This window comes from Rosa rugosa, chromosome 5, assembly GCF_958449725.1.
Source record: "Rosa rugosa chromosome 5, drRosRugo1.1, whole genome shotgun sequence".
Lineage (NCBI taxonomy): Eukaryota > Viridiplantae > Streptophyta > Magnoliopsida > Rosales > Rosaceae > Rosa > Rosa rugosa.
The window spans coordinates 9,828,206-9,845,253 of NC_084824.1; the positions used below are offsets into that span (position 1 = coordinate 9,828,206).

The 17,048-nt window shown below is 41.4% G+C and overlaps 1 protein-coding gene across 1 annotated transcript; it reads right to left on the reverse strand.

Annotated features, from left to right (window-relative positions):
• Positions 1 to 2,199: 2,199 nt before the first annotated feature.
• Positions 2,200 to 4,821, reverse strand: LOC133712770 (very-long-chain 3-oxoacyl-CoA reductase 1-like). The gene is made up of 3 exons (XM_062138881.1): positions 3,050 to 4,821; positions 2,846 to 2,915; positions 2,200 to 2,721 (listed from the first exon to the last, which is right to left on the reverse strand). The coding sequence occupies exons 1-3, from the start codon at positions 3,667 to 3,669 to the stop codon at positions 2,467 to 2,469; spliced, it is 945 nt and encodes a 314-aa protein (XP_061994865.1). The 5' UTR covers positions 3,670 to 4,821; the 3' UTR covers positions 2,200 to 2,466.
• Between the last annotated feature and the right edge of the window lie 12,227 nt (positions 4,822 to 17,048).

Here is a 17,048-nt window from a genome sequence, read left to right on the forward strand (position 1 = left end):
ATCAAATATTATAATACTCTAAATATATCTTTTAAAAAAATAATACTCTAAATATATAAAAATTCCTAATTAAAAATAAAAATGTCAGACCGCTAGCAAGAAAATAAAAAGAAATAAATTTGCAATAACTACCCACATTCTTCAGAAAACTACCTTCACGGCTTCACTAGTCCCACATCCAGTCACGCACCATTAGGTGTGTGAGTATTTCTAGTCATATAATATTCTTTGGGATGTCATCTTTATCAGTTTTCAATTTTCATTTTTATTTTTATTCTGAAGAGTATTGTAGACATAAAGAGAGTGGAGTCTCCTAATATGCGGTTTTTTGGTGCGCACAGTGAGTGTCCTATTATTTGGCCTTGCCTTTGTACGTTTAATCTCTTATAAGAATGGTGATTTTATTTGGGAAAAATGCACCAATAATGTCCGGACACTATGAGGACTGTCAGAATGATACCTGAACTTACAAAGTTATCAATGTGATACCTGAACTCATTTTTTCGTATCAACATCGTACGTACGACCAAATTCCGTCACGGAACCGTTAAATTTTGCATGTGCCACGCACGTGAGTCACTTAATGAAGACAAAAAGACCGATTTACCCTCAATTTTTATTTATTTATTTATTTATTTATTTATTTCTTTCTTTCTTTATTTCTTTCTTTCTTCTTCTTCTTTTTTGGTTTCTTCTTCGGAGTTCTTCCCCTGATTTGAATCATCAAGATTCAAATCATCTCAGTAGCGGGCCATTCCGGCTACGTCATGGCCTTGAAGAACACCGGCGCCGCCTTAAGCGATTACGGCCACGGTGAATCACAGCAGACACCTCCTCACCCTGCTCCGCCTGTCGAACTGCTCGTCCAAGTTCACCCCCGCCGCCACCGCCGATGGCTTAGCCACCACCACACTCTCGTTCTCTCCTCCGACCCCCTTGTATACACCATTGATCAGAAACTCAAACCCCGTCAGCCCTCCACTCTCAAATCACAACTCCAATCCCACCCCGCCATTCTCTCCGTCACTCCCGACATGCAACACCACCTCCACAACATCAACAACCACATGAACAACCTCTCCGTCATTCCCGACATGAACAACCACACATACAGAAACTCAACAACCCCTCCATCAAATTATAAGATCCAATTCAAACTCAACTCACCCATAAAACTCATCAAACGAAACATAGCACACAAAAGTGATCTATACCAATCTCAAACCCATTGGGCAAGCATATATTCAATAATTTCCAATCAATTTGAGTACCTTCTAGAGCTGATTGTAGCTGACATCGTTGCGATGCTTGGACCAAAACTCATTGGGCGAAGAGAGAGTGTAAATGGGTGAAGCCCCATCACTGAATTGGTCGTCTCTCTGAGCTAAGCCGGGGGTTTTGGGTTCAATCAGAGGCAATTGTAGGCCAGAGAATTGAGAGTGAAGTCGGAGGCCGACGATGACGACGAAGGTCTGGAAAACGAGGATGCAGGGGGTTAGGTTGCCCATTGCTGAAGAGGACGAGGGTGAAGAAGAAGTGGACCGTGAGGAATAAAAAGGGTTTCGCCGGAGATCAAGAAAGGAAATGGGCTCGATGGGCGCGGCGGTGGTGTTGGTTGAACTGATCGACTGGTGTGGTCTAGTGTTGGTTGCGGTGGTGTTGGCAAGGAGAGAAGGAGAGTGAGAGGAGAGAGAGAAGAAATAAGAAATTTCTTCTGTTTTTTTTTTTTAATAAAAATGTGTAAAAAGACAATTTTACCCTTAAATTTAACGGTTCCGTGACGGAATTTGGTCGTAGGTACGATGTTGATACGAAAAAATGAGTCCAGGTATCACATTGATAACTTTGTAAGTTTAGGTATCATTTTGACAGTCCTCACAGTGTCCGGACACTGTTGGTGCATTTTTCCCTTTTATTTTTGGCAAATCTCTGTGGAACGGGGAAATTTATTAAGAAAAAAAAAGGCATATGAGGGCTGAGAGAAGACATAAACCTCATCTCAGAAAAGCAAGAAAAACGAAATACAAAAAAGTGAACTGCATTTCTACAAACCCGTCTTACATAAATCTTATCCCAAACAAGCTAGAAAAATGAATACAAAAGAGTGAAGCTCATCTCTATAAACCTGTCTTATAAACAATTAATAGAAACAAAATTTAGGTATTCCTAACCAATCACAACTACTTATGGGGTGGTAGATCCCATCATACCAAATCTGTGGAGTTAATGTCATGATTTGTCAAAACATCCTTCATTTAGTTACCCTCACGAAAGATACGTGATGAGCAAAATTTAATTGAGAAATACGGTGCAAGCTTTATGCTAAGAATGGAAAATCAATCTAGCTTCCTAACTCGGGGGGAATGTTATAGCTCATCCTTGTGATGTAGACATTTAAACGTATTACATACTGCAATCAAATACAATCATTATAATGGATTCTTATTTAGTGTATCATCGATCTTTTTATTGCCTCTCCTTCATTTGGCCTCTCTTTCTGACGGTGCTACACATCCAAAAGGAGAGGGCATTAATCAAAACATCAGGACAGGCATGTATCATGAACCCCTGCACTGAATGCGACCAGTAAGGATTACACAGATGGTCATAGCCAATCCATCGGATGCTGGCTTTGCTGAATTTCTCTAGTGATGCAATCAACAAGGGAACTGGAAGTGACTTCAAATTCTTTGTCATCTCGGTCGCCACAAAACGAGGTGCCTGCGCGTGTTATTAGTTTAAAAGTTTATGAGCGAAGATGGCTAACTAATCATGAGCAGTAGTATCAACAATGAAAACAAAGAACAATAACAAAATACGCTGCGAAGAAAGAAGGAAAATTAACCTGACACTGAATGTCAATTCCATGCTGCTTGTATTCCAAACTAATGCATCTTGAGAACATTTTAACGTACCTGTATCATAAGTTTATAAATGCATCATAATTAGTTACGACGTTGCATGTATATTGCTAATTAGCTAGGAGTCCAAGTTCAACGACAGAAGAAAATTTATAGAAGGAATTAGGGTTTTAGTTGAGAAAACTCACGATTTAGAAGCAGCATAAAGAGTGTATAGAGGCAAAGAAGGGTCCTCGGATAAATCAGAGCCGATATTGATAATTGCTCCTTTCTTCTTCTTGAGCATACCGGGAAGCACTGCCCTAGTCACCCAACTTGGGGCTTCCATGTTCACCTTTGTAATGCTCTCCATCAGCTCCAAATCAACCTCATGAAAGAACCTTGCATAAGGGTAAGTCATCCCTGCATTGTTAATCAAAATGCCAACATCAAGCCCTTTGATGCCTTCCTCTATGGTTTTAGCTATCTCCTCGCCACTCAATTTTGCCAAGTCGATGACAATGCTCTTAACTTTCACTCGTTCATGAAAGTATTTCCCGCGGATTCCATTAGAGGTAGCTTCGAGCTTCGAAGGGCTTCGACCGACCAAGACAAGGTTAAGACCCTTTGAAGCCATTTCAAAGGCAAGGGCTTTGCCTATTCCATCAGTGGAGCCAGTGATAATTGCCCAAGATCCATACTCCTTGAGATTCCTTGGAGGTCTTAAAAACATGACCCATACCCATCTCACAAAATTGATCAAAGATTTACAAACAGATAGGAAACCTATGGTGATTGCTGCCACAATGAAAAACTCTTGTAGCTCCATTGCCCAATAATGTATCAGTAATGCAGAGCAACTTGGAGTACAAATGTCTCTATTTGGTTATGCAATTTGGTGTACAATTTTCCTTATTTGGTCATGCAATTAAGTACAAAAATTGATCCAAGTAGCAAGTAACAAGTTGGCCTGTAGAAAGGGACCATGCGTTATCGTGTAATTGACAACCCAATTGTTTCGTTGGTGGTTGTCAGATTATATAGGAACCGTTGGTAGTTTTCAGATCCCTGGTTTGCATTTAGAAGTTGGGGAAGTAGTATTGCACAAACACATCCATATATTAATTAATAATGTAGATTGTAGAGATTCTCCTGTTAACTTGGGGCCTAGTGTGAGTTCTCATTAGTTTGGTCTCTCTTTCTGATGCTACTGCAGACCCAAGGAATGATAGTATTAGAAGTTATAAACCTGAATCGGGAGAAGATCGCAGTGAGGAGTGTGAAAAGAAAAGCAAAATATAGAACCGGACCAACTTCCTTGTTTCAATACTTTGGAACATCGTAAGTAATCTGGGGTTCACATCCAAAACCAATTGGCAATGGATGGAGTGACCCAAATCTTTCTAAACCCATAGGCAATGTCCAATTTTTTCCCATGTGGGATGTATAATCTCAACAAGCCCCCGCACGTGTAACGAATTTTCAAGCCATACACGTGAACAACATTGGGTGACGTGGAGCCCTTGTGGCCGTTAAGCATGCACACGTGGGTAACCCGTTCTGATACCATGATAAACTAATCTAAGGTTCACATCTAAAACCAATTGACAATGGATGAAGTGACCCAAACCCTTATAAACCTATAGGCAATGTCTCATTTTTTCCCATGTACTTTTGAAATTTTAACCACAAAAACAAACTGAAGCCATTTCAAAGGCAGGGGCTTTACCAATTCCATCAGTGGAGCTATTGATGATAGCCCATACTCCTTAAGATTCTTTGGGGGGTCTCAAACATGATCCATACTCATCTCACAAAATTGATGGAAGCATTACAAGCAGAAATGAAGCCTATACTACTCGCTGCTACAATGCAAGCTTCTTGCAATTCCATTGCCCAATATTATTGAATCAGATATCCGGGTCTTTTTCTCAGAAGAGACTTGAGTACAAGTTTCTTTCTTTTGGTGATGCTATGAATTACAAATTTTTCACCGTTTTTAAATAACAACTGAAGTAAAGGATTTTTACTAGCTAAAAGTAGCAACAAGTAGCCCGAAGAAAAGGGTCCCTTCATTATTGTGTAGTTAAGAGACCGATTTTCGGAGGGAAGATAAACAAGAAGAATGGTTGGTACTTCATAAATAGTTGTGGGGTTGAGGTTATATCCCAGGTATGCTCAAGAACCAGAATGGTTGGTGGTTCATAGCTGCCGCTATGAAAAAGTTTCGTGGTTCCATTGATCAATATAAATCAGTTATCAATCAGCTGCAGGGGCTTAAATACAAATTTCGGAGAAGAATGGTTGATAACTGATTCACATTGGTCAATGGAATACAAATTTCTTTCTTTAGTGTGCAGCAAAGCACAAGTTTTTGATTAAAAACTGAAGTAGAATATTCTGAGTAAGAAAATAGCGCCAGTAGAAAGGACTCCCTTCATTATTGTGTAATTAAGAGGCTGATTGTTTCGTTTAGAAACCAAAGCGTGGTTTGTAATTGTGTTGAGAGTTGAGTGGTTCGTATTTGCATTTAGGAATTTAATCATTGAAGAACTAGCTACTTGCTAGGAGGTTGTTGATACTTGATAGTGACGCTAGAGGTGGCACTTCAACAAAAGAAAAACCGAAAAACTAAGTGTGGTGCTTCAATCTTGTCTGGTATTCTGGTAATACAGTTACTTGGATGCCAATTAAAAGATTGTATATTGTACTTGTAAATATGTATTCGTAAATAAATACTCTGATTTTTTGGAACTTTTCAAAATGATTTATATTAAGGGTTTTTGTCCATTTACCCCATTTCTAGGGATTTTTTTCCCACTAACCCCATTAAGTTTTTTTAATTCCCTCTTACCCAATACACTCTAAGCGAGTCTTCCCTAATACCCCATTAAGATTTTTTTTTTTGTTTTTAAATTTTTTTAATACCATTTTACCCCTCACCCCTTTGTTACTTATAGAGAGAGAGAAAATAGATGAGAGAGAAACCATAGGAGACTTCGCCGGAGCCCGTCACCGGTCGCCGGAATCCGGTCACCGGCCGCCGGAATCCGGCTAACTTTCGCCGGATTCCGGTCACCGGTCACCGAAATTTGTTGAAAATCTCACCGGAAAGGTTTTTTTTGCCCCCAATAGACATCTATTGCCCCCCAATAGACCTCTATTGCCTCCTATTGCCCCCCAATAGACGTTTATTGCCCCGATAGTCTATTGCCCCCTAATAGACGTCTATTGCCCCCCAATAGACGACTATCAGCCATGTATTGCCCCCCAATAGAACTTTTGGTAGCCGGAATAGGAACTAATATTTCTAAAATTAGACAGATAAAACTTTGATTAAAGAAAAAAACGAAGAAATTATATCAATTTTAAAACGTTTATTGCCTCCCAATAGACGTCTATTGCCCCCCAATACAACTTTTTTTTTTCTTTTTTTCTTTTTTTCCTTTTCGGATTTTTGCCCACAGTTTACAAAAAAGAAAAAGAAAAAAGAAATTGATGTAATCTATCGGACCTTTAATAAACATTTCTTATTTTTTTCTCGGATTTCCTTCTCGGTTAATGTAAAAGCCATTGACCACACCCAAGAGAAGCTACAAACACCACTTTAATTTGTCTTTGATTCTCATTAGTGGTGATTTCAGTTGGGTTTGGTTTAAGTAGAGGATACCAAAATAGCTTTTGTTAGGTTGATCTCTCTGTTCAAATTCTTTCTATAGAAAGATCAATCCCAACCTCAGTGTTAACAAAGCCATGACTCAAAAGCTATCGACCACACCCAAAAGCTATGGGTTTAAAGTTTCTTACCAAACCAGGCCCAACCCGGTTTCAGTTCACCTCGACGATCAGCAGCTCATCTGCACGCCAAAGTCGTTCAACCAGAAACCTGGTGCAGCACCGACCTCAGCGACTTCGGCTACGGCGCGGAAGCTCGTCTCCGAAGCCTCGACTACAGCGCAGCGGAGAGAGACAGCGCGAAGGAATCAGAATATGGTTTGGAAAAGCTATCCGGCGCGGAAGCTCGTCTCCGGCGCAGAAGCTCGTCTCCGGCGCCACCAACAACGACGCCGGCCCCAACTCCATGGTCCTCACCTTCGCCAACCCTTTCTGGATCAAAATCGCCGTCCTCGCAAAACGGTCCATGAAAAACGCGAGACGAGTGCAGGAGCTCTTCGGAATCCGGCTCGGCGCCGTCATGGTCACCGAGTTCATCCTCGCCACCATGTTCTGGAACTCCTAAGGTTGTCCAAGAACGCCTCGGGTTGGAGTAGAGCATGAAGAAGAGAGCGCATAGGCCTGAATTCTACTCCGGCGAGGTGGAGATCGGAGGGGAAGAGAGAGAGAGAGAGAAAGAAACAGAGAGAGTCGTGTTGTTGGGGGAGAGAGAGATGAGTGGCATAAAATGTAGTTTGTTAATTAGGTTAAGGCTAAAATTGACATTTTATTTTAAATTGGGTTAGTGAGAATAAAATTTTGTTGCTGGGGTAAGTGGGATAATTTTATCCTATTTTGGGGCATTTGGTCAAGGACCCTTATATTAACATACAACGACTTTCTTAACAAACTATAAAATGAAATCCTCCGAATAATATACTTATTGTTGAAGGATATCGACATTGAGTGTGCCTCTTCAAACTAGGGTTTAGTTCTAGAGTTGTAATAGGAGAGAAGGTTCTAGATTTCCTAATTATATTCGGATTCTATTTCCTTGTATGACAAGATTATGTACTTTGTAAATCCCTATATAAAGGGCTCCTATAATCAATAATAGAATACACACAATTCTCTCATCAATCTCTATGCAAATCATATTTTCCTTAAACACGTTATCAGCACGAGCCCTAACCTTGAAACAAATAACCAAAACACTAAAACAAGTCGAAACCCTCAAACCCTAATTGCCTCCGCCTCCCAACTAGTATTCCCCGACCCAAGGAGTCAGGAACCGGCAGCAACACAATCAAAACCGGTCGGAAACTTACCGAACTGGCCGCCGGAAGCCCCAAACCATCCGCTGCTATCTCTCCACCGGTTCACCATCTTCCGGACACCCAATTTCCACCAAACTTTTTCAGCAGCACCTTCTCTGTCCTAGAATTCAGGAACCGGAAGCGGAAGGCCAAGAACCGGTCCAGAAGTCCCTGAACCGGCCGTCACACCAACTGATCCTCCTGCAGAAAAACCGGCAGAAACGACTTTTTGCCCAGTTTTTCCTGTTTCGGCCAATACCAACTGCCGCAAGCTCCTAGCCCTAGCTAGCCATACCGTGCGCTGCCCCTGCAGTACCTGCGCACCCGTGTGCCGCCTGCTGCCCCTGAACCACCTCCGCACGCACGTTGCATCCTCCTCCTCTCACCTTTCCTCTCGTTCCTGTGCATATCAGTCTGCTTGCATGGCCCGAAACGTCTAGTTCGGGATCTCTGATCAAAATCCTTTCTTCATAAAAGTTGTTCTTCTCTGTCTCTTCTATCTGACCTCCAAATTTCAGCCCTATTGGCGTCGTTTTGAGACATGTACACCATTCGAAGTAGGAGCTGTTCAGAAGCGAATCTGCTCCGAATTTCAACAAGTAAGTTTTTGTGATTAAAGTTCCTGCTTTCTTGTCTTTTAAATTTCTTTATTTGCTGCAGGATTTGCAATATACGAACATGGGTTCGATTATTTAATAAGCGGAATTGTAGGGATTCACGCTAAACGAACTAAGAGCGTTCGTAATCAATGAACTAAGAGTGTTCATAATATTCGAACTAAGAGCGTTCGTAATCAATGAACTAAGAGTGTTCACAATATTCGGACTAAGAGCATCCGCAAGCATCAAATTGTGACCAAATTAAACATCAATGTTTCGGTCTAATCCAAATATTCTTGGAAATCGATTTCTTGGTAGCATAGCTCGGAAATCTTATTATTATTAGTTTTCGTGGAAGTTTAGCTCCGAAACTAATTCGTTCTTGTTTCACCCTTTTTCAGGATGTCAAACTCGAACATACTCGATTTTGTTCCATTGGATTATGCAGGCAAAAGATACCTAATGTGGGCTTACGATGTTGAGCTCCACCTTATTGCCCGTGACTTATTGCATACAATCCAAGAGTTTTGTCATAAAGGAACTGCTCCAGACCCTCAAACTGAGATCGACAATTCTAGGGTACTTGCCCTAATGATGCGTCACATGGATAGGGACCTCAGGTTTGAGTTCATGAATGAGGATAGTGCTATAAAGCTATGGCAAGCACTTCGTGAACGTTATGGCAATGTTCGTGACTCCATCCCTCCGAATTTAGAAGCAGAATGGAATGATCTTCGCTTCTCTGACTTTGATACAGTCATACAATTTTATTCGGAAGCTCTCCGCATCACAGGAATGATGCGCTTCTGTGGCAAGACGATCACAGAAGAACACTTGATTGAGAAAACCCTCAATACCTTCCCTGTCTATGCTATGAGGTCCTGTGATTTATTTCGGACTCATATAAATGCAAGACGGATCACAAGCTTTCAACAACTTATTGAAGCTATGGAAATTGCTGAAAGGCAAGGCAACGAGCTTGTGAGAAGAGAAATTGATAGGCTTCGAGATAGCTATCCAGAGCATCGTCCCATGGCTAGAAAAAGTCGCCATAGACGTCATGATCCATATGATTGAAATGCTCATGAAGGTAGTCGCCAAAGTTGACAATCACGCCACCGTAGGAGTTGTGACTTTGAGGGACGAAGGGTTGGAAACCATAGAGCCAACATTGGCCATGGTCATAATTTTCCAACGCCTCCGATCCTAGGGACCATGCACATTGCGCCAATGTGCTTCAATCAAGGGAGAATCCTCTTCATGGTGTCTATTTCTGATATGGAACGTCTGATCAATGGACCTGAGTTTGCAATGTACCTAAGAAGGTAGCCACCTCATGGCGATCATGACATCGAGTTCAAGAAGACTTTAAATCTAGCGATGAAGAAAAAAAATGCCGCAGATTTTTATTATAGTCTTTTATTTCCAAGAATTATGTAATGGCAGTAATGACATTTTGTATTAACTCTTTCTCTCTAGGCTCACCTAATTAAGTATGATGTCTAGGAAAGTAATTGAGATTAGTGGTACTTAAGAGAGCCTCGCTCCACCGACATCTCTTCCTACTTTCCTGGTCATAATTGATTGGAGTAACCGAACGGATTGAGTCACTACAATCTGTCTAAGTTTGATTTCATTTTGGATTAGACTTTGGTTAAAGAAACTTTGATGCAATCATTGGCTATTAATAAAGTGTCGATTCTTTTACTTAATGTCCTGGACATACCTTAATTCGAACTTTATTATTTGAAAGATATAAGAGCCAATGGTTTTCATGTGGAAACACATTGTGAGAATGGACAAGAGTTCATTTGCATCACCTCTAATGACTACGGACATAAACGAGTATTAGAGAAACTTATGTGTCGCTCTAGTGGGTTGTATGCAACCACTATTCAAGTTATTCAATCCAACCATGTCATGAGAGATGACTTATGGGATTCTGACACATATAGGCTTTGGCACGATCGTTTGGGACACCCAGGTCATAATATGATGATCCGTGATACTAAAGACTTCACACGGACATCTCTTCTTCATAACGAAGAGAAGTGAGAATCAAAAGTTGATTCAAAGAGAGCATTGCACCACCGCCGCGCCTTGGGGCGCCGCCGCCATGCACCACCGGCCGGCCAACGCCGGCACCATGATCCCCCTGCGGCAAAATGATGGCTTTGACTCCATGTATGGAGACTTGGCTCCTCTCTCTACTTCTCAAAGTAAATTGTGACATTGTGGCTCAACCAAAACCTTCATTGGTTGATTATAAGGCCAATCTTTCGTTCTGTAAAACCTGTTTTTTTAGGATCAAGACCATCCTATGCAAAGAACACTAAAGAAATAATTCCATTCTTACATATAATCCAAGGGGATTTTGTGGATCGATTCAACCAACTTGCGGACTGCTTAGATGTTTTATGGTGTTGGTTAATGTGCGGACACGCTGGTCACGTGTCGCGCTATCATCCACTCGTAATGCTGCTTATGATGAACTCCTAGCCCAGAACATATGGCTACGGGCTCACTACCCAGATCATCCCATTCAGTCAATTTGACTTGATAATGCTAGAGAGTTTACATCGAAAATTTTCGATGACTATTGCATATCATTGGGTATTGATATCAAGTATCATATTCTCATGTACACACCCAATTGGTCTCGCGGAAAAGCCACCATTAAACGACTATGATGGTAGCCCGGACATTGGTAATGCGCACCAATATTTCCGCTTAGGTTATGCAATATCGCATGCAACTATGCTAATTCGTCTACGACTCATACCAGCCACTCAACTTTTATTTGCGTTACTGCTAGTGACTGGGTTCGAGTCTAATATCTCGTACTTATGCATATTTTAGTGTGCGGTTCATGTGCCAATTGCGCCGCCACAGCACATCAACATGAGTCATTGCAACGAATGCATATATATATATATATATTTGTGTTGGACATGAGTCTCCAACTATAAGTCCGCTATGTAGAACCCTTGACAGACGATCTCTTTTTTCGCTTGATTTGCGGATTGTCACTTTGATGAGACAATCTTCCCGTCGTTATGGGGAGATTAGAACGTCAACGTTCAACAGGAACGACATGAATTGTCGTGGTCTGTCCCCACTATGTCTCATCTTGATCCCCTAAAAGTGATGAGATCACATATACCTGCTGCAAACATGTCTGCAAGGATTGATGTCCCCACAAGAGGACATGGTGCCACCCAGAGGAGATGGGTACGACACCACTACCATGGATGGTGGTATGGTGACCGCCACAAGGTGGCATAATGGCGTCATAGGCCATGGGTTCCGCTAGAGAGCGTAGGAGACCCATAGGTTCAATGGATTCTCGCCCTAGGAAGAGAGCGAGTTTGGCACAACTTGATCCATTGATCATTGATACTCAAAATCCATCTCTTGAGAATATTCTGGATTGTGGTTATGTCCAAGAGACATCGTTGGGGGACGCCTCAATGTTAGAACCAATTCCTGAGAATATAGAGATCTATACGAATTACACTAGTGTACATGAAGACGTGGAATTGAAGACGTGGAATTATTGAGACCAATGACATCGAACCTTACTCCGTTGAAGAATGCCAACGTAGAGAAAATTGGCCTAAATGGAAAGATGCGATCCAGGTTGAATTGGATTCACTAACGAAGAGGAAGGATTTCGGGCCTGAGATACCAACACCTCCTAACATAAAACCTGTTGACATTAATAGGTCTTCGTTAGATAGCGTGATGAGAAAAAAAGATGATAATCTCGCCTTATGGCGCAAGGCTTCTCACAAAACGCCCTGGAATCGACTACGAGAAGACATATTCTCTCGTAATGGATGTCATTGCACTCCACTACCTTGTCAGTTTGGTAGGATAACTGAGCATGCAGCTTACGAATGTGGTCACTACGTATCTCTATGGGGATCTAGATGCGGAATATAATGAAGGGTCTTGTGTACTTCATTTACCCAAATCAAGTGGCTCTTGACCACGGAGCGCGTTTGCAATGAGGGTGAAACGCTTACTAAAGTGACTACTTGATTGAGAAGGGATATGATGAACTACGCCCCTGCGTTTTCATGACAAGTTCTGGATTTGCAACTGTCACGGTTTATGTTGATAAACATAATTGGAACCCTTGAGAGTTAATGGAAACCGCTGAACACCTGAAATCCGAGTTTGAGATGAAGGACCTTGGGAGAACATGGTTTTGTCTAGATTTAGAACTTGTATACCGTGTCAATAAATGCTTTGCATTTTGATAAAGTCAAAGATGCACTCCCATGGTCGTCTGTAGTCTTGACCCTAAGAGGGATACACTTCGTCCCAGGGATGATGACGAAGACGTGTTAATTGGCAGAAGTGTCTTACCTAAGTGCAATAGGCTCATTATTATACTTAACACAATACAAGACCGGACACCTCATTTGTTATGAACTTGTTGGCTAGATGTAGCCCTGCGCCAACGCAACGCCATTGGACTGGTATAAAGACAATCTTTCGTTACTTAAAATGTACGATAGATATGAGCTTGTTCTATCCCTGCAGAGAGAAAAGAATGATGGAAGAATGAGAACGGATCTCATTAGCCCAAGTGGCACCGTCCAAGACGCCGGCCACCCATCCTCCTCCCTTATATAAAAACATGATAATGTTTTGATGGATTTTGCTGATGCAGGGTATCTCTCTGACCCTCACAAAGGTCGCTTCCAAACGGGTTATATCTTTACCATGGGAAGCACCGCGATCTCTTGGAGGTCTACAAAGTAGACCCTTGTTGCTACTTCCTCAAATCATGCAGAGATTATCGCTCTACATGAAGCCGTGCGTGAGTGCATATGGCTAAGGTCTGTAATTAGACATATTAGAGGAACTTGTGGTTTGAAGTCTACCACAGATGAACCTACATGTATTTATCAAGATAATGCAGCTTGTATTGAGCAAATGAAATTAGATTTCATCAAGGGCGACAACACCAAGCATATATTGTAACGTCCCGTATCTCAATTTACCCGTTTACTAGTCATTCGGACGGTAAACGACACTTACTCTCACTTTTTACTTTGTTTCGATACTTTCAGTGGCCCTAAAAGTTGACTTTTTGTTCGGGTCAAAATTTGAGAAAATTTCCTTCATGAAAGTTGTGGAGGACGTTAAACCGAGCGCGTGCATATGTGGTACGTAAAAATCGGAGCTCATATGCGAAAGTTACTGTTCACAGTAAGTAGTATATATTTGAATTTCTACTGTTGGCCGGTAACTTTTCTTTTCTCTCTCTCTCTCTCCTCCTCCCCCGCGTTTTTCTCTCTCCCTTCGGCGATCTGCAGCTCCGGCACTTCCTCCTTTTCCGGCCACCTGGTGGTGCAAGGTTGGTATCAGTAGACTCGTCTCCTCCTCCTCTCGACGCTGGCAGTGGTAACTCATGGCGGTTTGGCCGGAAAACGACACATCGAGCGTTGGAAGTTTACTGTAGCAGTTTAAGTCAACGCCGTTTTCTTCCGATTCCGGCCACCCCAGACGATAAAGTTCGGTTCTTTGGAAGCGCCTTGGGATGTAGATGTTACCCCCTGAATCATGTGCAGCGATTTGAAGCATGGAGGAAGAACTGATGGCTGGAAGATTTCGATCACTATTCACGGTTCGAGTTCAAGCTTCTCCTTAATTGTTGAGGTACTTCTACTCATTTTCTGACTTTGTCTCAGTTGAGAAAGTTGTTGGGTCTGTTGAGTAGGTGCTGCTACCAAAGTTTGGTGGCCATCGGAGTTGGTGGCGGTAGCGGTGGCGCTGCCACTGTAGGCGGCGGCTGCAGCGTGTAGGACAGTGTTTTGATTCTAGTTTTTAGCCCATTAAATTCTATAAATGTTGTAGAGCTTGTATGTGAAGTTTGGTGAATTTTGGAGGAATTTGGAATTGTTTGTGATTTTCCGAAGTTTGGAGTTTTGTGAGTGAATTGTGGGAAATCCGGCCGTCGGATTTCCCTCGTTTTCGTTGTGGAATATGTAAATCGAGGAATTGGTGTTATGGGTGTGATTTGGATTGAATCCGAGAAGTAATAGAGATAGGGATTTTCGGGTTTCGTGTAGGTTTGTAATTATTTATTCGAATTGTCGTTTACGGAAGTGTACTTGTGTACAGGGCGACATGCCGAGGTACTGCTCGACGTAGGAAACCGGTAGCGTGGTCGCCTAAATAGTACTGTGAGTGGACATTTATTTTAAATTAAATGTGCATGCAGTATATTATTATTTTCCGATTGAGGTTTAATTTATTATTTGAATTATTGAGTATTATGATTTATGAGCTTGATTTCTTGAGATTTATTATGCTCTATGAGTTACGGGATTTTTAGTGGATTTCCTTCCCGAGGGCTTTCAATAGATTTTCAAGCTAATTATTTATGAGTTATTGAGTTGGGAAATGATTTGCGAGAAGTGACTGATTCAGAAAATATTATGAGAATTATTGATTTCGAATATCAGTTTATATGATGATATACGAGTACGAAGGATTTAGCAAATATTTGAGCATGGTTGAATTATCGAGATTTATTGAGTTTTGAGCTCCGCACTTATCAGCCTTGAAGTTAGATTGAGATTTCTTTCCGAAAACATTTATTGATTTACAGAGTATTTGACTTATGCTTTTGAGGATTTATGGAGATATTGAGATTTGAGTTAGCGAGATAATTTTGAGTTATGCTTTCGGTGAATTATTAATGTTTTATTGAAGTAACAGCGAGTTTCTTTCCGAAAGCAAGTAACTGAAAGAGGTTGTTTCCAGTTTATTGAGGAGGCTATTCAGTTTATTGAGGAGGCTATTTACGGCGCATGCGCATATTACCTAGTTGGCAGTTCCTTCTAGGTAATAATCTGGTTGGCAGTCCCTTCCAGACTATATTCCGGTTGGCAGTCCCTTCTGATGCGTCATCTGGGTGGCAGTCCCTCCCAGATGGCATGAGATGGTTAGTTGGCAGTCCCTTCTATCCACCGCCTCCTATTCCGGTTGGCAGTCCCTTCCGATGCGTCATCTGGGTGGCAGTCCCTTCCAGATGACATGAGGTAGTTAGTCGGCAGTCCCGTCTACTACCTGTGGTTAGTTGGCAGTCCCTTCTACCACCGCCTCCTATTCCGGTTGGCAGTCCCTTCCGATGCGTCATCTGGGTGGCAGTCCCTCCCAGATGGCATGAGATGACTAGACAACAGTCTTTTCTAGTCATCAAGCAAGCCTCTTGAAAAGGATGTTTTTATAAGGATTGAGGATGAGATTTTAAGAGATTTCAAGATGTTCTATTTCTACGTGATTAAGAATGCAGTAAAGATGATGATTAAAAGTATTTTTCAAGATTGTTACTGTATGCGAGATTTTAGAGAATAACTTGGGAAAGCATTAAGTTTTACTTATTCATTTGAAATTACTTATTTTTCGTCCACTCACTCTAACAGTTTTTAAATGTTTTCCCCTGGGCCCTTCGGTTTCAAATGCCCAGTTTGCAGGCTAGTTTAGCTTGAGGTCGAGCGTACTTGGGGTTGAGGCATAGCTGTCATAGCTTCCGCATTATAAAAGTATCGGCCCTTTATCTTGTATTCTACCTTCTTGTACGCCTAAGAAATAGATTGCTCTGATAACCTTTGAGATTAATATTTTTTAAGTTCAGAATTGTTTGTGAAATTGGGAGGTGTTGTGATCTAGGGAGCATGGTGGCTCCAGAAGTTTGTGGTGGATTATTTTAGAAGTGTAAATGTTTTTCTACAGGTTTTTTTTTGGGTAGTCCACTTTTAGAGGGAGTTCCGCCAAATTTTTGGTAGAATTTCTTCTAAGGTGGGCCCAGCAGGGCCACTTCGGATTTCAAGGTGAAATCCGGGGCGGGTCCTGTCATATATCGCCTAAGTTCTTTTACAATCAGCAACAACATTAATCACTTCTAAAGATTGAAGTGAATCAAATCCGATCAGAGGATAATGTAGCGGACTTATTCACTAAGTCGTTACCTAAATCCACATTCGAGAAACATGTGAAGAGCCTCAGATTGAGAAAATTATCCGAACTCCCATGATTGTAGCAATCAGGGGGAGATGTCGACATCAGGGGGAATTTTTGTCCCACAGGGTTTTTGTTACCTGGCACGGTTTTTAACGAGGCAACGATCATAGTGTCATCACCAAGTTTGAGCGGCACAAGGGGGAGTGTTGAAGGATATCGACATTGAGTGTGCCTCTTCAAACTAGGGTTTAGTTCTAGAGTTGTAATAGGAGAGAAGGTTCTAGATTTCCTAATTATATTTGGATTCTATTTCCTTGTATGACAAGATTATGTACTTTGTAAATCCCTATATAAAGGGCTCCTATTATCAATAATAGAACACACACAATTCTCTCATCAATCTCTCTGCAAATCATATTTTCCTTAAACACTTAAATGTTTTACCCATATTACATTGGCCTTATGTATAAAACCATAATGTCCTCATGATTTTAATGTTTTGAGATAAGATGGGTAGAATTACTGCATCAAATGCAATCATTGTATGAAGATTTACCTGTTAACAGGGCATCTCTTAATGGACTCCTCATTTTGGCCTCTCTTACTGATCCCCTTGCACATCCAAAAAATGATAGCATCAGGAAACATACATGCTC

Bases quoted from the DNA above. Each gene is read 5' to 3' on its own strand.
- LOC133712770 (XM_062138881.1), bottom strand. From the start codon at position 3,669: ATGGAGCTACAAGAGTTTTTCATTGTGGCAGCAATCACCATAGGTTTC. The intron at 2,916-3,049 runs GTGAGTTTTCTC...CTTATGATACAG, and splicing joins CTTTATGCTGCTTCTAAATC to GTACGTTAAAATGTTCTCAA. The intron at 2,722-2,845 runs GTTAATTTTCCT...TAACACGCGCAG, and splicing joins GAATTGACATTCAGTGTCAG to GCACCTCGTTTTGTGGCGAC.